The sequence below is a fragment of the Alligator mississippiensis genome, chromosome 5 (assembly GCF_030867095.1).
Source record: "Alligator mississippiensis isolate rAllMis1 chromosome 5, rAllMis1, whole genome shotgun sequence".
In the NCBI taxonomy this organism is placed as follows: domain Eukaryota; kingdom Metazoa; phylum Chordata; order Crocodylia; family Alligatoridae; genus Alligator; species Alligator mississippiensis.
In genome coordinates this window covers 145,849,711-145,869,109 of record NC_081828.1, presented here as the reverse complement: position 1 = coordinate 145,869,109, position 19,399 = coordinate 145,849,711, and the positions used below count along the sequence as shown (strand labels likewise).

Below are 19,399 nucleotides of genomic sequence, written 5' to 3'. Positions count from 1 at the left end.
CAAAACTGAATTAGAGGATGAACTGTGGAAGTCAGGCTGGTCATGGGATTTCTACCAGAGATGCTTTATCACATAAGAGGAAGCAGAAGCAGATGCTGATGATCTAAGTTTGAGTTTTGGCAGGCCAAATCTTGCAAAGGGGGAGATAGATAAAAGAGTTAAGAGTGAAGGCAACTGAGATCTGGAGAGATTCAACAATATCAGTGGGGAAAAGGAAAAAGAAAAGAATTCACTAACATTGATAATTTAGAATTCCTGGTAAGGCTGACTGGCAGAGCAGGGGGTGGAGCAGAGAAGTAAAGAACTTGAAAAGAGACAAGATGACACTTTGAGAAGGGGAACTTAGCACAGGAAATTAGACAGAGAAGTGCCTGGTAAAGACCAAGACATGTGAATGGCTTCTGATCAATGGAAAAGTTGAACCAGGAAGACTGAAGAGGCATTTAAAGGGGTTGAAAGGGATTTTTGAATGATGCCTGTAAGATGTTCTCAGTGGAAAGGTCAAATTAGGTCTATTTACATATAAATACTTTACATAAGCTTTTCCCTTTTAAATCACTTTAGCATGAACAATACCAACCACATGTTAACAAAGCTAATGTTTAAATCATTAAAGGAATTTAAATCACTAAGGCTGCCTATACATGTGCAGGGAGGCTGCTCCAACACACTGTAATTACAGCGCATTAATCAAGTTTGCTGGAGTGTGGTAATTACTGTGCCTCAGCAGACTCCAGCATCATGTGTATCATCATCCCCACATTGAAAAATGGCAGTGGGGGGCTTTAACTAAAGTTTATTTGATGAGCTTAAAAGTGCTCCTGCTGCCATTTTCCAGTGTGAGGCCACTTATACACATGATGCTCTGGGCACTTTAATTAGAACAGCTTAACAATTCTTGGCCTCAGTAAAGACTTCCTAGGTGGCATAGGCTGAATTGCATAACTTGTTTGTGTCTCAGTTATTCCACTGAAAAAGGCAAGCACCCATGTTGAGCTCTCTCCTATGGAGAATACTACGACTCTCTAAAAAGCACTATGAAGATCTATGTAGTGAGGCAATCAGCAAAGAGGTGGGAGCAGCAGTCAAGACCTTGTGGTATCCATCGTGGTTCTCACCGTCTTAGACCAGGCAGTGGGAAAATTGGTTTTACCAGATCATGGATTTTCCAAAACACTTATTTAACTCTGTACAGAAGTCTGACTAGCTGGTTAAGAATAACGTTTGCATTAGAATTTATAGCTCATGTGAATAGACTGCCAGTTCCATTGAAGTAACTAAAATATTAATACTAATTAATGTAGACACTCTCCAAATGTTTCATAGGATGTGTAGGAGCAACTCTTTTTTAAATGGCTGTGCTGGAATTCAAAATAATGATCTCCTGGGTTTATTTCAAAATCTAATAGGATACATACCTAATCTGAAGTTGCCTTTCAGATGCACTGAAGCTTCTTTTAATTATACCTGAAACAAATTCACAAAGGTTAAATTCTCTATACTTAAAACATTTTATATATGTGAAGCATACATAAGATTTCTCAGGTATGCTGTCCAAAATAACTTTCCAAAAAAGTTCAAAATACAAATAACCACTAATAACTCATTTAAGTGCTCAGTCTTCTTTTGATGCACCAAATATTTCCCTCCTTTATAACTTAGGCCCCTTGCAGAAACCTGCAATAAGAATTGTGACTTATACTCCAACTATGTTCCTGATGTTATACTGTTTTGGGGGAATATATTAGAACAACAGGAACCCAGAGGAGTAACAGACTGGGTTTGAACAGAGTACAGGACTGGGTTTGAATACATAGGTTTTTTATAGGAATTCTAAAAGAATGTACTCTTTCTGAAGTAACTATATAAATAAATTAGATTAGAAATACAGTATCCAATGCCTATGTCAAATGGCCGTCCCTCCAAGCAGCAACCTACTCCCAAAACTTCTTGCTCATTCAGAAGATGACACTATATTTGACCTAAAAATCTGTTGACTTCTGAATATCTTGACAAGTGCATCATACTTCACAGCAAAGAGTCTGTCTCTGTAGTCGTAGTTCATGGCATAGATTTAATAGGGTCATTTCCTGAACTGATTAAGAAAATATCTTTCAGTATGAAAGAAACAGAAATGCTGGTGTAAAATGTTGTTAAACAAGTAGCCATTGACCTTGAAACTGTGTTATTACCATATTTTCCTCATACAACATGCACCTTTTCCCCAAAAACCAGCTGCTGGAAATTGGAGTGTGCATTATATGTGAGAAATATGCTTACTCACTGACACTAAAAGTAAAATCTGGAGCAATCCACAGAGAGCAGAACAATGAGCAGGCTCAGCTTCCTACTTGCTATTACTCAGATATTTTCTCTTCATTCTATCTTTCAAAAACAGGATGCATTATATTCTGGAACATGTTGTATGAGAGAAAATACAGTAATAATTATCAGTGTGAAGGTGATCCAAGGAGTCCTCTTTTTTACTAGACCAATTATTGTCAACAAAGGTACCATGGCACTGTGCTGTGCTTTGATATTCTTTGAGAGGTGCAGTGCCATGCAATGGTAGCACTGTTAATTGAGCAAACATGATTCATAAGACAAACCCGAAGATTTTAAACAGGAATCCATAGTGTTAGAAGCATTCTGACCTGTCATGGTCTTTGGGTTCTTTGTAACAGAAAAATAGCTCTATTATTTTTTTGTGGTAAATAATCAAGTGAAAACTAAGAGCTCATATTTTGAAGGGAGGTCTTGAGTCTAGCAAAGGATGCCTTTGAGTCTAAAAAGGTTAAGAATCACTGTACTGGACACTATGCAAATGCAAAACAAGAACTTGTTCAGTTCCTAGCAAAAGCTGGCTTAGACAGCAAGGGACTACTATAATACAAATAAATGAATGAATACATAAATAAAACTTGTTGTAATAATGAGTTCCTTTCTCAAAGTGTTTATTAGATAAGAATGATGAAGGATGAAGAGGTAAACTGCTCTAACCAAAATCATGTATTAAGAAGGAAAACTAAGTCTCCTGATTCCTAGTCCAGTACCTTGTCTGGACTATATTTCCTCTTTTCCATAGATGCTTCCCTGGATTTGGTTGGGAAGAGTGCTATAATGTGAAAAACTGATTTTGAAAAGGTGAGTATTGAAAGCGATTTCTTAGTTCATATAAATATCAAAGTAAAAAACCCCCCCAAATTTAAAATAATCTAGGTTTTTTTCTGTACAAGGTCTACACATGGTGCCGGTACCTCATTGTTTGGAGGTGAGGAGCTTATGCCAGATGCTTACCAATCCCCCCTCTACTAGAAAATCATAAATAGTATTTGTGATTTAAAATAAATAAATAAATAAATAAATAAATGTGGGACACCAGAAAAGTCATGGTAACTGCCACAAAGGTCTCTAACAACTGATACAGTTAAAGTAACATCTATGCATTTAACTTGGAAATTCACTTTGATCTTATATAAATCATATAAATATATTCCATTGCACAGTTTTAAACATTTTTTTCCTTTTGCAGTGGTTTCACTATACATTCTTCTGATTACTATATGCAACCACAAGCAAGAAGCCTGTGACAGGGTGAGATGAATCAAAAACTAGGAAGATGGAATATTTTTCTTTGCCTTCCTTTCTGGTAGTTTCTTAAAAAAATAAATTCCTTCCAAATCTACTAGAGTTGATAGGAAAATGATATCAAACAATCATATTAACAGAATTACTGGTTTGTAGGGACAGACATTACACATAAACTGATTTAAGTGATCAGAAACTGGTTTAAACCTGTAACAGAATAGATATTTGGTGCACATAAACCGGTTTGAAAATGGCTGAAACTCGTTTGAGATAAACCTGGTTGAATGTACTATCAGACTTAACTGATTTGGGTCAAACTGGTTTATGCAACGTCTGTCCAAGACCCCTTGCATGTTTAAGTTAAACCAGACACCCACAACATCCAAGCACGCTCTCTGGGCTGGGCAGGGCTCGGCCCCTCTGTTCCCTGGCTAGAGCTCTGACAGAGACTACAGGCTGCTACTGCCCCTCCGCCTAACCCCCCTTCCCCTCTGCCTTGCTGAGAGGTGTCTGTCTATTAGTTAGAAGACCACATGCTGGCTACAGTCCGTGCTGTGGCTGATGGGACAAGGGCAGAATTAACAGGTAGCTGGTAATGTCCCTATGTTGTTTTCTTAATGGGGTGATAAACACTGAGTTAGGAGTGATAAACACTGTTATCAATTCCTGGCCATGCCCCCCTCATCTCAGCACTGTAGAAGGCAAGGGAGGGCTGCTATAGCGCCCCCCAGCTTCTAGCCTGAGCCACTGCAGGCATGTGTCTGCATGTTTGGGATGTCTATGAAGTTACAAACTGATTTAGCCTAGCCCAGTTAGACTAACTTGCAAAGACTGAATCAATTCAGGCTCAGGTTTTTTGAACATCTGTCCCTAGCCAAAGAGAGAAAAGACACAACAGCACTTGTTTTTTGAATGATGTCTGTAAGATGTTCTTAGTGGAAAGGTCAAATTAGGTTTATTTACATATAAATACTTTATATAAGCTTTTCCCTTTTAAATCACTGTAGCATGAACAATACCAACCACATGTTAACAAAGCTAATGCTGTCACTGAACTGAATGAGGCATTGATCCAGTGGTTACACATTTAACAACTGCATCCTGCAAGGCAAACCCTGTAAATTTAACTGAGGTAGGAAGGCTCTGACTTGTCATATCTCTATGTCTAGCTAGAGCTAGACCATCAAAACTGATTGTCAGAAATTAAATACCGAGGATACTACTGGTATCCATAGTCTTTCCCTTCTGCCTTCTTTGATCATAGGTACAATGAGAGGCTCATATCTTGGATAAAGATATCTTAGGGGGAAAAAAAGCCTGAAAACTATGTTGAGCCTCTGAACAGCAAAATCTACCCTTCTATTTTAAGAGTTTTTAGACAGCTTTTTATATAAAGGATAAGGTTGACAGAACCAGACTAAGCATGGTCCAGAACCCCGCCTCTACATAACCTAAAGATTCAAGTATCTTATACTTAGAGCAAGGGTCGACAATGTTTTTTGAGCAGAGTGCCATAAACACCCACAACCTCAACTTCTAAGATGTTGGTGTGCTGGGGTGGACAGCAGGGGAGCTACGAGGGGCCTGAGCCTTGTTGTGGCAGCTCAACTCTGGCCCCTTTCCTGCCATCTGCCTCAAGGCACATGTGCCAAGCGAAATGCCTGTGTGCGCCACATTCTGGCACACATGTTGAGGGTTGCATGCTCCTGACTTAGAGGAGCAACCAGATGATCCAGTTATCTTTGATTCCAAAAAATCCTATCATCCTCCAGCCTTATTAAATCAAAAGTACTCAACTGCCTTTGATCAAACAAGGCCCTTTTACCTTCAGGCTTTCTGGATATCTAGCAGCTTCCTGTCCTGGAACATAATCAAACCCAAACTGTGAATGAAACTACTACGTCCAGATAACTGGTACATATTACTGGATGCCTGTCAGCTGCTGTCTTTCTTGTTCTAATTAGAAAAGTATTTACAGCTTCAAAATGATACAGTGTTTTAGTAATCTCCGACTAACTGGTCTGAACTGAACTCCTTTACTACAGTGAGGGTCTGTGGAAGTTTTATCACGGAGAAGTGCTAATTTGAAAAATTAATTGTGCACTCTTACATAATCTCTTTTTTGAGTGGGAACCAGGTTATAACTTCCAGATTTCAGGGATGAGGACAAAGTAATAAGGAAGAATGTGACAGGTCAAACCCACCTGTTCAAATCTTCACCATTTCTGTGTCTATATCTTGAATTTTGATACTGTACTTGTAACATCAGAATTGTTAATCTGTCTTGCACCTAAAACGGCAAACACATGCACTCTACAGGAAGGTGAATCTATTTAAATGTTAATTGAAGTAGCTAAGCTCTAGGGGGATGATTGTTAATTAAGATTCTGATTTAGGAGAGAGACAAAACAATCATAAGGTGCTAATTCTTCTCAGGAAATATACAAACACCCTGCACAGTTGGTGTGAAGAATTTTGAGGTGTCAGTGTGATAGGAGGTTATTAAGAAAGGATGATTTTAATACATTTTAAAATATGGATATTGGATGTAACTATACCCTGACTCTTTCTAATGATGAAAATGATTCTTCTCTACATGAACTGCAATCAAAAAAAGAATTTTGTCACTGCCTGAGAAACACACCAAAGGGTATGGAAAGTCACAAGCAAATAACTATGGTCTTGCCTACTTTACAAATCTGTTACAAGGAACAGATTTTTAAAACAATATTAAAGCCAATGTTATAGAACAAAATTTTGTCTGCAGTATAAACAAGGCTGCTTTTTGAAAATGTTTCCAGCCAGTGATCAGGCATTCAAATTCTCCCCCATCCATACCAGAAGACAGGAAGCAAAAATGTGCTACTGAAATGTTTTACCAGAAATGTGCTACCAGAAAACTGTCTTAATCGTATTAACTGTTTTGACCCAAGTGACTATCAAAATTCAGGGTCTTGTCAGTTATTTAAGTTAGGAGGAGATATTCATGGTAGAGTCAATTATCTTTGCTGCAACTCTGTTCATTTGCAAAAGCCTACTAAGTCCTGCTTTCTTGAACACAGAAAGACTCAAACTATAAAAAACAGTTTTCACTGCTCAGCTCCAAAACTTTTACAACCAGGAACCAGATGCAAAGGCTTAGGGCTTTTACCTGTTAAGACACTAGTACCATTTGAGCTTTGTAGAAACTTTGGGCCTTGCAAAAGAAATAAAAACAAAGAGCAAAAGGTTTTTCAGTCATATAAATAAAAACATTACTAAGGCAGAAGAAATGGTGCTACTATACACTGAAGTTGAGGTGGAGATCAAGGACTATCCAAGTGTGACCCAAATACTGAATTAATACTCTGTCTTAGTCTTCAATAATAATTAAGATCTAAAAAAGGATAATGGTGGGATACCAAATGGGAATGAGGACATAGTAATGGAACTGATCATATCTGAGGTAAATGGACAACTCATATTGCTTACTGTAACAAGATGGGAGGCAAGGGGCTGGATAATCCCTATCCGGGAATATAGAAAGAATCAGAACATAAAATAGTAACCCCTACAGCATGGATCTTCAGCGATGAATTTGGGAATAGTAATTTATGATGGGAGAATAGCAAACTTAACACTTATATTCAAAAAAGGGGAATAGAACAGCCTAAGCAATTAGCAAAAGGAATCTAGTTAGTTTGATTGTGGTAATAATAATATTTCGGGCAGATATAAGATGCCTGTCTCCCAAGATACGTGATCTTTGGTCTCTTTAAAAAAAGAAAGTGTGATAACCCTTTCCCTTGTAATCTACGTATGAAGAAAGTCCTTTGACTAGAATTTTTGAATGGTGTTAGTCATAATACAGTTGCTAGAGTATGTTAATACTACATTACATCTCTATGATGCCAAAAATATGAAATCATAAAAAGGAAAAAATATATTTTAAACTTAAGTTAACTTTTTATTTCCCCCCTCATACCCTGCTCCCTCCCTAAACCCTCTGTACAATAGTATACACAATAGGCACCAGGCACTGTCAATACTTTAGCACTAAAGAGAAACAACAGATAATATAAAATGGGTGATAAATGTAATTTTTTTTCTCAAAAGTATCCCTCTACTACTTTCCCACCAGTTGTACTCTTCACTAGTGGGGGAACATATGAAGAAATGCTGACTAAATTAATTAGTTTAACAAGATGCTATGGGATCTTCCTCATTAGACACTTCAGTAGATTGGCAAAGAGCTCTTTAGTCATTAGCAAATGAAGATGTTAACCTGGTGTGAAAATCACAGCTCAATTTTAAGAAAAATGAACACCACAATCAACTTGGGTCTGACATGACTTATAAAGGAGTTGGGAGATGGTTTTTGAAAGCTGATCCAGGAAGAATTTAGGGTTATGCCAAGGCTGTTTCAGAGCACCATTTTATTCTTCAAGATAAAATTTAAACAAAACAGCAAGAAAAACAGATCTTCTGCATACCCTTGGCCCCTGCTCCCCACAAAACAAATTTCTTCCTCCAACAGCCTGCCTCCATGCTGAGGCTTACTCTGCTGCTCTTTTTATAAGGAACACCTAACCACTCCTGAACCAAGGCCTGTACAGAGGTAGCCTATACAGAGGTAGGAGGCCCTAGGCCTCCTAACCCTTACAGGGACAGCTACAGTCACAAACATAATGGATTTTAACAGATAATGATCAGGTTATTTTGTTTGTTTACACTGTACTGATTAGATAGTTAAATTAACATGACAACCAGTCACTAGCTGGCACAACAGAAAAAAGAAGACCAGGTAGCAATTAACATTGCATTACCTTACCAAAACCACAACAATGATTAGTTCTTAAAATCTAGGATAAAACCCCACAAAATATTTTAAAACTACAGTCAACTACCATTCCTCTGTTTAAAATGTTACTAGAGCTGGTCAGGAATCTTTTTTGTCAGAATGATAATTTCATTGAAAAACATAGTTTCCACAAAAGCGATTTTTTCTCTTTCCAGATAAATGAATTTTGCTGGAATATTTTAATTTTTTTTACTAGGATAAAAGAAAATATTTTCTGTTGTTTGCTAAATTGACCCTAAATGTTTCATTTTGAGTCAGTTAAACATGTAAATGAATTTTCTTTTCATAGCAGACTGCCGCTTAAGAAATTATTCATGCCCTCTTTCTTTCCTATGGGTCAGGTTTCCTGGGCAGACACATGGTGCACTAGATGTCCCTCTTACCAAATGGCATAGTGCATTTGTCTGCAGGTGCATCATGAAAGATAAAGTTCAGTCACTGAGCCTGGTTCTGTGGAGTGCATAAGGGGGAGGATGAGGAACCCAACCTACAGCTCCCATGGGGTCTTGTGAACCCAGCATTCATTCCTGCCTGCGGCAAGGGGTCAGGCTAGACGATCTGTTCAGGTCCTTCCTGACCCTAGCTACTATGAAACTACTACTATGAAACTATGAGAAAATATGCTAATGTAGGGAAGTGTAGTTCAGTGTTGAAATTACTTGAAACAAAGTGCTTTGGTTCAGTTGACAAACCTAGCCAATGCATTTCTTTTTGTGAGTATTGAATTATTTCTTATAGATAAAAAAAAATTATGAAAATTTTGCTATTTATAAATCAAAATGGTTTGGAAAGCTTCACCTAATAAAAAATGTTGTTTCAACTTTTTGTTCTGATTTTGGACGAAGACAAAAACTGAACTATCAGAACTGATGGCCAGGGATCCCAGTTTTCTCTGATAAAAAAAATCACTATTTTTTTTTATTAAAAACTTCAAATCCATGATTAAAATGAAAGGCCACTATACATAGATATCAGCTGAATACAGTGTTTTCTTGATATATTTACAATTGTAAAGAGATTTGGAAGCCTACCAGTGCCTCAATCACTATAATAATCTAAATTCTAAATACCTACAAATTTTGATATTCGATTTTGGGGTTTTTTTATCATGGAAAATCTGAGCTCCCTCTGGCCCTTAGCTCACAGAATACAGGTCCAGGCCCTCCCCCCCTCAGACCTGCTGGTGCCCCTCGTGACCATGAGCATCAGTGGGGAGCCAGCCCCACACCCTGCCCCTCAGACAAGCCACCCAGGGCCCTGTCCCACTTCCTGCCAGGGCCCGACAGCCGTGCATTCCAACCCTGGGCCTAAGCCCCATGTACCACCCAGCTGGGCAGCAGCCCCAGGTCCAACCCCAGCCCCAGCCCTGATGAGCTCCCTCTCTATGGGGGCCTCAATCCCACCCACTCTAAGACTTATCTGTGGGAGCTGCTCTCCAGGCTCCCTGGCAGCCACATGCATATACATGTACATGGTGCCCCCCCCACTCCCGCCTGACCACCCTCCTCCCGCTCTCCCCCCCCCGCCTCCGCAAGCCCTTGTAGGCTGGAACTCTGCCAGCCTGCAGAGAGCTCTTTGCAAAAGTGCAAAATCCACAGGTTTCTCCATTAAAATGAAAAATCTATGTTTTCCTCGGGTAAAGGCGGATTGCTGCGTTTTTCTCCATTTTTCTGTGGGAAACAGAAAACCTGGATCCCTGCTGATGACACTACATAGTTTTGCTTGCTCTACTGTTAGTGTTTACTATGTCGCAACCCTTTTCCACACCAAGGTGCCTGCAGAAGCTCTTCCCATCTAGCCAGAACCACGACCCATTTAGTAACATTGGCAGGATGGGAAGGTTACATAGTATCATTTGAGACCCCAAAAGTAAGAATCTACATATTAAAGCAACTCCTAAAAACCAAGAAAAATTTAGCCAACATTTATACCTACAGGACATTGAGCTCACATGCTTACCATATGAGCAGCACAATAACCATATACAGACTGCTATGTTTCACAATAAACTGTCATTCAATTTCAATATTGAACCACGGGCCACACATACAACTCTATACAGGCACATGTAGAGGTACTGCTAGATATTGCCCTGATCCACTCTCCTCTTTGATCTCCTATTTATTTTATATAGGCACCCTTATGTTCCTTCACAGTCTTGTCATTATTGAGACAAAAGTCTCCTTTTTAATTGTTCCATAAAGATGATCCTTCTTCTGTTTCTCATCTTCCTCAGCTCTTTTTTTCTCATGCATGAAAACCAGAGCCTTATTTAATTTGCCAAGACATAGCATCTTTATTTATCTCTCCATCTATTTTCAAAACAAAATGTAGATTTAATCCATAAGGAAGACGTTATACAAAATGTTATACACCATCATATTGTATTAAAAGAACAGCGCCATAGAGGTACAATTCTTAATTTTTTTTATGGAGGACCTTTGCACTCTAACAGATGGTGAACTTGTGACTAATCCTGAAAACATCATACATTTCTGAGTAAACAAATGTTTAGCTGTTAGAAATCACTGTACTGCTTCATATGTAAAGAAACTTACCAAATTCGGAGTCTTTCAAAGGACTTGAACTGGAGCTGCTGAAATTATCTAATATATCCAGCTCATCATCTAACTCAGAGAAGACATCTAGGCATAAAAAATATATGCAGAAAACAAGCTTTTCACCAAGCTCTGAGCAGCATGTTAGCATTCCTGGAGTTGCTTCTGCTAATGACTACCTTTCTCAGAGTTTTCTAAAGTGCAGTTATCATCCAACAGGATTTCATCACATGTTCTGTCCTGCTCTTTTCCACTGGCTGGATGAAAGCTTTCACTTGGAAGGTCGGCACTTTCTGAAAATTCACTTTTGAAGCTGGCTGTTCCACTGCTGCTGCTGCTGAAGCTTGACTTCTCATAACGCTCCTGACAATAAGAAAACACAGAGGAACATGGGGTGAGGGGGAACATTATTAGTTTTCCTTTCCTCAGCAACATCTAAAGCTTGTTAGAAAATCTGAAAATGAAAGACAGTCATAACATATAAAAATAGACTTTTAGTTCTCACTTTGCTGTGAGTCCTGTACTTTGTTCTTTCAAATCCTGCCAGCATTTATGGAAATGACCTTTGAGATTTCACTTAGCTGAAATCATTTTTATCCTTTATATAAAATACATTAAAAATGAATTTAACATCAAGAATATGCAGCAAATATCTATCAAGCAGGCCATCGATACAGTACCTGTCAAGGTCAGTGGGAATGTCCCCCAGAGAGTTCTGAAATCCGACTGTCTCAAGTCTCCAAGAATGTATCAGTCCAGCCAGTCCACCACCCCAGAGGGGCAATGGAGCCTCTAAGTACTGGTCCAGTCACGACAAAGGTTTCTTGACAACCCCTCCACCCTGCAATTATTGGAACCCCTGCATCTAAGCAGATAGAAAACATAGATCCAAACTTTGTATTGCCCCATGGTTTGGCCCCGTTACTATCTGGGATAGCCCTATGGTAGCTCAGGGAGATCATCAGGAGCCCACCTAAGTGTGGACGCTGTAGTTCTCCAAGAAAATAAGTCTGGATGTCTTTATCAACTCCTCCAAGACCAGCTCAGCTAGCTTGGTTAGGGAACCTGTTCTGCAGTGGGATGGCTGAGACACCAACAGAATCCCCAGTCTATCTCCATCCTCGAGCACAAGGTAGACACTACCTTTTATGGTCCAGCTTTTCCTTGAAAATCACTGCCATTTTCCCCTTATCCCCCAGTGACAGACTGATGCTGGTAGAATCATTTGAGAAAGCACTGGCCCAGAAGTATAGTCCAGCTAGGTCCCAGTGATATCTGTAAGGTCAGGGGCTGCATCCTGAATAAAATCAAACACAACTGACATGTTACTAACCACTGTCCTAGCATTTATGAGCAGCAGTGATAGATCAAGTCAGTGGTCAAGGCCCCCAGAGACACAGAGGAGGATAAAGACAGAGGAACAGGTACCAACTGCTACCATCGGAGGGAATTTCCTCCTTTAACTGCTACATCTCCCCCTGCAAAAGCCCAGCAAAAGCCTGAAAGGCACAGCTGCTGTCCCATTGGTTCCCTCCCAGATCTTGCTGCCTTCCCCCAAATTATAGCGATTCTACCAGGCCCTGGGGGATGACAGTCCACATTAATTTATGGACTCTCTGAGGGAACGGCTAGTTGGGGAGGATGGCCCAAACCTGATACTCCAGAAACTGACTGGGAAGAGAAACAAGATAAGTTCAATGCCCATTCTGTCCCTCCCACTCCCTTGTCTCTCACCCAAGGGACTCCCTTCCCCACTCCAAGCTAGTTTAGGCACCAAAAATAGTTTAGCTGCAGCAGCAAAAGATCTCAGATCAGGTTAATTTACCCAAGCTAATTTTACCCTGGTTTTTAAGCAATTACATAGTCTGAAGCCAGACTGCTAATGCTAGCCAAGTTATGTAGGGTGAAGCTGGCTTGGATGAGCCAGGATTCAGGCCATGGGGTTCTTTTCCTACAGTTCTGCATCTTAAGCCTTTACAATTTTCTCTTCCTTGGCTATTCTGTGATAACATTTCTTTGCCCCCTAGGAGTAATTTGAAGATAAATTTATTAATGTGTATGAGGAAGCAGTGAAAAACACATTAGTAATATCTAGCACTAAACAGACATTATTTCTGAAATGTCCGATGGCTGTAGATTACAGCATTAGCAGACTACAATAACATAACAATGGAAAACTAAATTTCCACTGGTCTGAAGATAAACTGTCACAATTTAAAAAATAATCTTAAAAACAATGCCAGCTTTAATAGCAACACTAAATATCTCTCAGAAAAAAATGGAGTATAACAAGATACTCTAGTGGTTCACGAATATAAAAAATGGTATCTTGGGTTTTATAACTCTTTCCTTGATGTAGAATTTTTAGAAACGTTAATGAATAATCTATATGTTGTCCGTTGATCATCAGGTGACCCCAGGGGAGAACTATGAATTCATCTTCAACAAGGTTAGATGTAAAGTTTTAGGGCATTTATACATTTGTCCAGGAGTGGGGGCGCTTTGATTACAGCAGCTCTGAAAGTGGTTCTCCAAGTGCCTGGAGAATCTCGTGTATTGGTGTCCCTGTGCTTAAAAATGGTGGCGGGGTGCTTTAACTAAAGTTTATTCAAAGAGCTTTAAAGTGCCCCTGCCACCATTATTAAGTGCAGGGACACTGATACACAAGACATTGAAGTCAGCTGGAGCACGGTAATTACCAAGCTCCGGCACACTCGATTAACTGAACCTGCTCCAACGTGCTGTAATTACAGTGCATTGGAGCAGCCTTGCTGCTCATGTATAGGCACCCTTACCTACTGACCTGGTAGAAACTGAACGAATTTAAATTAGAACCTTTATGGAATTTGAAGCAAAAAAAATTCTCTCACTGTTACCACCTCTTTAAGAATTTCCTCTCTTCCTTACATTCTTTATCACGCTTGTTTTGCTTTAGTAGATCCCTGCCAAGATCTGCAGTGGAATTACAAGAGAAGAAAAGAGAGAGGGGGGATTTGGAAACAGTCTTCAAATACCTGGATGGCAATTATAGAGAGGATGGAGATAGACCATATGATGATAGGGGACAGGATTAGGAGCCTCAAAATACAGCAAAGAAAATTTAGGTTAGAGATTAGGAATAATTTTCTGACTATGAAGGTGGTCAAGCATTGCAGCAGGGTATCTAGAGAAGTTGTGGAATCTCCATCCCTAGAAATTTTCAAGAGCAGGTTAGATTTGCCTAGCATGGTTTAGTCAAGGATGATCCTGCCCTGAGCAAGGAACTAGATGACCTCTTGGGGTCCCTTCCAGTCCTCCTTTCCTATGATGTGATGACTCTATAAACTGTTATATAAAAATACTTTTAAATCCACAGGGAGTTGTACAATGAATAGAAATAATAATATGCAGATATGTGGATGACATGTTCCTCCAGTATAAACGTATATTTTCTCTTCTTTCTCCTTTTTGCTTCATATTTAGCGCTTACCTAAGTCCTTGTGCATTGACTGAATAAATAACTGCAATGTTAACTACAACCACAAAAAGTTTATATATTTAAATAGATAGAAAACTAGATCAAGAGAAATTGAGGTGTTGGAAAGGAGTGCCCGTATTTTTATTTTCATATATTTTTCTGGACTTTCCACTAAATACATTTATATTCTTTTAAATTTATCTTTTAAATTCCAAAAAATATTTATTTTTCTAGTATGTAGCAACAGTCTTTTCAGACACTTTCCAATCTATTGCATAATTACACTATTCTGGATTTTTTAAAATTACTGTTTATCCCATGCACTGAAATTATTCCATCTGAACAAATCAGATTTATTAGATGATTAGTGTACTTTATTTAATCATTTTTAAAATGCATTAGCAAATCTATTCTAAAAATCCCCCAAACAATTTTTTGTGACAGATGAAGCTGTACATAAGCTATGTAGAAATAATTAAACTGAATAGCTTGCCCATTTTGAATTATTTTTATGTATTATCCAAAAAAACCCCCAAAACCCCAACAAATCATGTTGTGGGGATGTCTGCCAAATTTCATTTTTAAATCCAATTTGTTAGTTATACTGGCATCAGAGATGAAGAGGACAGAACCCGAAAAGGTTATGACTGTTTCCGATAAGATAGGAAAGTTTACTTGACAAATTAAAAGATTAAGGCTGATGGGGTAGACACATGCCCCTTGAAACAATGATAGAAGGCTAATCTATAATGCTGTCATAGCTTCAAACTTGCTTGCTGGGTAGGTCTAATCACATCAAGTAATTATGCTTCTTCAAGGAATAGAGCATTTAGGGGAAGATTACCAGGGCCAGATCCCTACTTCTTTCCGATTCATCAAAACCTTACAAAAAATTGAGAAATGGGAGTAAAGAGGGCAGTATAGAATCGTGCTGATAATCGATTTGAAGAACTTCAGTTTCTTTGAATAATCCCTGAACACCACAGTAGACAAACTCATTGGAGCTTAGTAAAATAAGATTACAAGGCTGCTATCCTAAACTGGTATCAGATCTAGCTACCAAATCAAGTAACTAGTGTTGCCTATGACATGTGAATTTAGTCTTACAGGTTTTTTTTCTAACATAGACATCAAATATGCAGTGGAGGCTACTCTCAAACTCCTTAAATGTACCCTCAAGTCTTTAAGCAGTTTAATGCCTGCAGGGTTATAAATGGTTTACATTATCCACTTGTCTCTCAACAAAGAAGACTTCCATATCCATCACCAGTCTGAAAAAGATAAATTCAGTCCCAAAAGCTTATCTAGTCCCAACTAAATACTAACTAATAATTTTTATTATCTAGATTATATTTCTCTGATTCTCCTTGTCAGAGGGACCTTGGGATAAGGGCACAGAACTACTTTCTTTAACGAACAAGAATCTTCTCATGAGAGGCAAGAATTTCTTAGGGTGATAACTTTTATTGGACCACCTGGGATACAGTTAAACAACTTCTGAATGCAATACATTTTTCTTTAGATCACTCCAACACTACCATTTAAAGACCATGGCATGGAAGGTCAGCCTTCAGAATCTTGATTTATCTCACTCTACCTTACATTGGGTAGGGACAGAAACTACACATAAACCAGTATAAGTGATCAGAAATCAGTTCAAATCTGTAATACAACAGGGCTAAGTACAGACATTTGGAAGTATTACAGGGAGGCTAAATCAGTTCAAAATGGCTGCCTGATGTCAGATAAGTCAGGATAGGGGGCTAGTGGGAGGTTTGGGGGTCCAGCAGGCTGGAGGGGATTGGGGATCTGCTGGGGGATGGAGGAAAGTCTCGACCTACGAGGGGTGGAGAATAGGCACAACCTGTGGGTGGGGGGGCAGGCATGACCCACAAAGGGTGGGGATGTGGGTGTCATCTGTGGGTGGGATGGGGGACAGGCATGACCTACAGATGAGGTGAGGGGGTAGGCCTGACCTGTGGGTGCAATGGAGGGCAAGCATGACCCACAAGGGATGGGGGGGACTGGTGTGACCTGATGGTGGGTAAAGGGGCAGGCATGACCTGTAGGTGAGGTGGGGGAACAGGTGTGACCCATGAGGGATGAGAGGGGCAGGTGTGACTCGTGAGTGGTATGGGGGGGGCAGACCCATGAGTGGGGTGGGGGGGCAGGTGGGGAGGGGACAGGCACAAGCCACAGGGTTTTGCTGAGGTCAGGAGCGTCTAGAGGGATCAGGGGAGCTTCTGGGGTCCATGTAGGGGCTTGGGGGGGGGAATCAGGGGTTACTTTTAGCCCCCTGACCCCACCAGTGAACCTACATCCCCATCCCTCCCACTCCTCCTCCTACTGGGACTTACTTGCTCAGCTCTGGCAGCAGTGAACACTGATAAAAGTGACTGCATCCAGAGCGGCTTGTGGGGTGACTGCTGAAAGGGCTGGCTGGGAGGGGGAGCAAGGGGCCAGGGGGCAAAAAATAGCCTATACAGAGAGGGTGAAAAGAACAGCTCTGGGGCTGGGGCCAATGGCTGTGTTTTCCCAGCCCCAGGGATGAGCAGAGAAAATGGACAGAACTTCCATGTACCATTTAACCAAAACTGAATGAGTCTGATACTACATAGATCCAGATTCTGCAATTTTTAGATAGATTTGTGTACATGGAACTTCTGTACAGGTAGAGGTTTAGACTAATTGCTGGCCACTGAGACTTGGTCTGTAAGTGTAAGGTCAGCACTGGGACAAGTTAAGTTTAAATTGGGCAGCCATTTCTTACCTGATTTAACCTCCTCAAATGTCTGTGCTTAGGCCAGAAGTTCAGCGCACATGAACTACTTTCAAAATGGCCAAAATCAGTTTAAGATAAACCTGGACAGATATAGTATCAGACTTAACTGATTTAGGTTAAATCAGTTTATTGAACTTCTATGCCAGATCCCCTCCACTTTCAAGTTAACTCACAGTCCCCCAGCATCCCAGGATGCTTTGCATCTCCCCTGCAAGGCTGTCTGTTCCAGCCAAATTGAGAGATGTGCTCTAGCAAACCCCAACTTCCAGCCTGAACCACTGCAGACATGCAGCTGCATTTCTGGTATCAAAAGTAAATGTCTGTTCACTTGCTTATTGGTTCAATATACATAGCTTACACTAACCTGGGAAGATTGAGCCTCAGGCTTTTTGGCTGTCTGTATTTAGTTATTATGTCAAAAAATTACCATTTTAAGAAATACCTCAAAAAGCTTAAAGGACTGCTCCATTAATTTTGGAAACCCTGGGGTCCATGTCAATGAAGGTGACAGGGGAGAAGAAACATGCGTCCTTTAAGATTTATGTTAGCAAAGAAATATTCAAATACTGATAAGTCTATAAGCAGGATGGAGGATCCAATAAATGTATTCTGGCTGGAAACCCAGTTGGTGCATCTTACTTCCTACACAACACATGGCAGACAAGTCTAAGCCCTTGGGCAAAAACCTCTCTTATCAAGGAGCTTTTCCCAAATGGTTCTTCACTCTACAGTTCTCAAAGCAACTTAACAGGTTTCCAATGCAGACTTTTTCTTTAAACTCTTTCCTCTGGGAAAGGTCAGAGGTCTTCCTGCTTCCTGGCTTTCTTACCAGAGATTAAAACTGGTCTTGGTATTTCCCCAACTTTTCAGATACTGAAGAAAGCAAGCTTTTATACACCAAGCATACTCCATTTGTGGCCCACAGTTTCTGTGGTTGTTAGGCTACAAGGTCCAGAATCCCTCATTTTTGTGTCAATCTTGTAGATCGAACACAAAATCATCTCAAAGATCCTCACCTTGTTGAGTGTTTTTCATTGTAAAGCCTAAATCTTTTGATACATTTCTTGAGAGCACCTTAAGTCTGTATTTAACCCCTACTTACTGTAATCCCATCCACCAGAGACAACAATTTTAGACCTGGGTATAGCACTTCACTCTACCTCTGAGAGATCTGGGAGAATCAAAATTGATAGGAAGGCTCTTTACTGTGTCCTGTAGCCCCCAAAATCAGATGCAATATCCTGCCTGGCCTTATCTTTCTGATGGACCTTATTAAAAGATGGGAAAGTATGTTGAAAATTATTGTCTCGACTTGACTTAGAAGAAAAGCACCTGGCAAATAAAATTAGATCCCCGCCCTATTTTGAACATAAGAGTTTTTAAAGTTGATAAGCTAAATAAAGTCTATCCTATCTTTTTCTGTTTAAAAACTCTGTAATAAGTAACCCACACTCCTGTTTTCTGTGGAGTTAACCCATGGAGTTTAATTTCACTCCTTTCCCTCCATATAGTCATCACCTTTCCCACACTGGAATATCTGATGCGCGCAATATCTATGAGTGCTTATATGGCCTGCATCAGCACAGGATCTGAGCACTTCCAGAAGATAATGCTTTCAGGGAATGGATCTGTACATTATTATGTTTCTTTCAGTTCCAAATTCTAGAAATACACCATTACAAAACATGTTATGTTGTTTTTCCTGGGGCTTATATAGACAGAAACCCCAATGGTTGAAAAATAAAAGAAAGATTTAATAATAAAAAAAGGTATTGCTCTTGGACTTGGATTTTTTTTCTTTTAACCATATTTCAGCACAGAGTAAATCACTTTTTTCCCCTTACCATAAAAAATGGAAGAAGAGTATAATTAATACTCTGGGGCCTACAACACTAATTCATTCGTAGTGCTACAGTGCCTCAGCAAAAAATAAGAGCACTAGAGGGGCACTCCACGGCATCCTGGCTGGAGTGCTACAATGTTACTGTGAGAGGATTCAGCAGTATCCTCCCTAACCAGGTGACAATTGGGGGCTATTCCTTTGCTTTCCTGACCCCACATGATGCTGTCAACATGACTTGATCACTGACAGCCTGCTATTCTCCTGTACCAGGGAAAGGGGCAGGTTGTCAGCGATCAGCTGTCATAAACAACCTACTTGCTGCCCACCGGAG

At 39.8% G+C, this 19,399-nt stretch overlaps 1 protein-coding gene across 2 annotated transcripts in view; it reads right to left on the bottom strand.

Annotated features, from left to right (window-relative positions):
• The window catches only part of NEK10 (NIMA related kinase 10), a 201,407-nt gene that overhangs the window by 43,950 nt on the left and 138,058 nt on the right, over positions 1 to 19,399 (bottom strand). For both annotated transcript variants that reach the window (XM_014603021.3, XM_059728843.1), the window contains exons 27-29: positions 11,166 to 11,349; positions 10,987 to 11,073; positions 1,419 to 1,467 (exon numbers count right to left, since the gene is read on the bottom strand). In XM_014603021.3, coding sequence (XP_014458507.2) covers positions 1,419 to 1,467; positions 10,987 to 11,073; positions 11,166 to 11,349 — 320 coding nt within the window. The remainder of the gene's footprint in view (positions 1 to 1,418; positions 1,468 to 10,986; positions 11,074 to 11,165; positions 11,350 to 19,399) is intronic.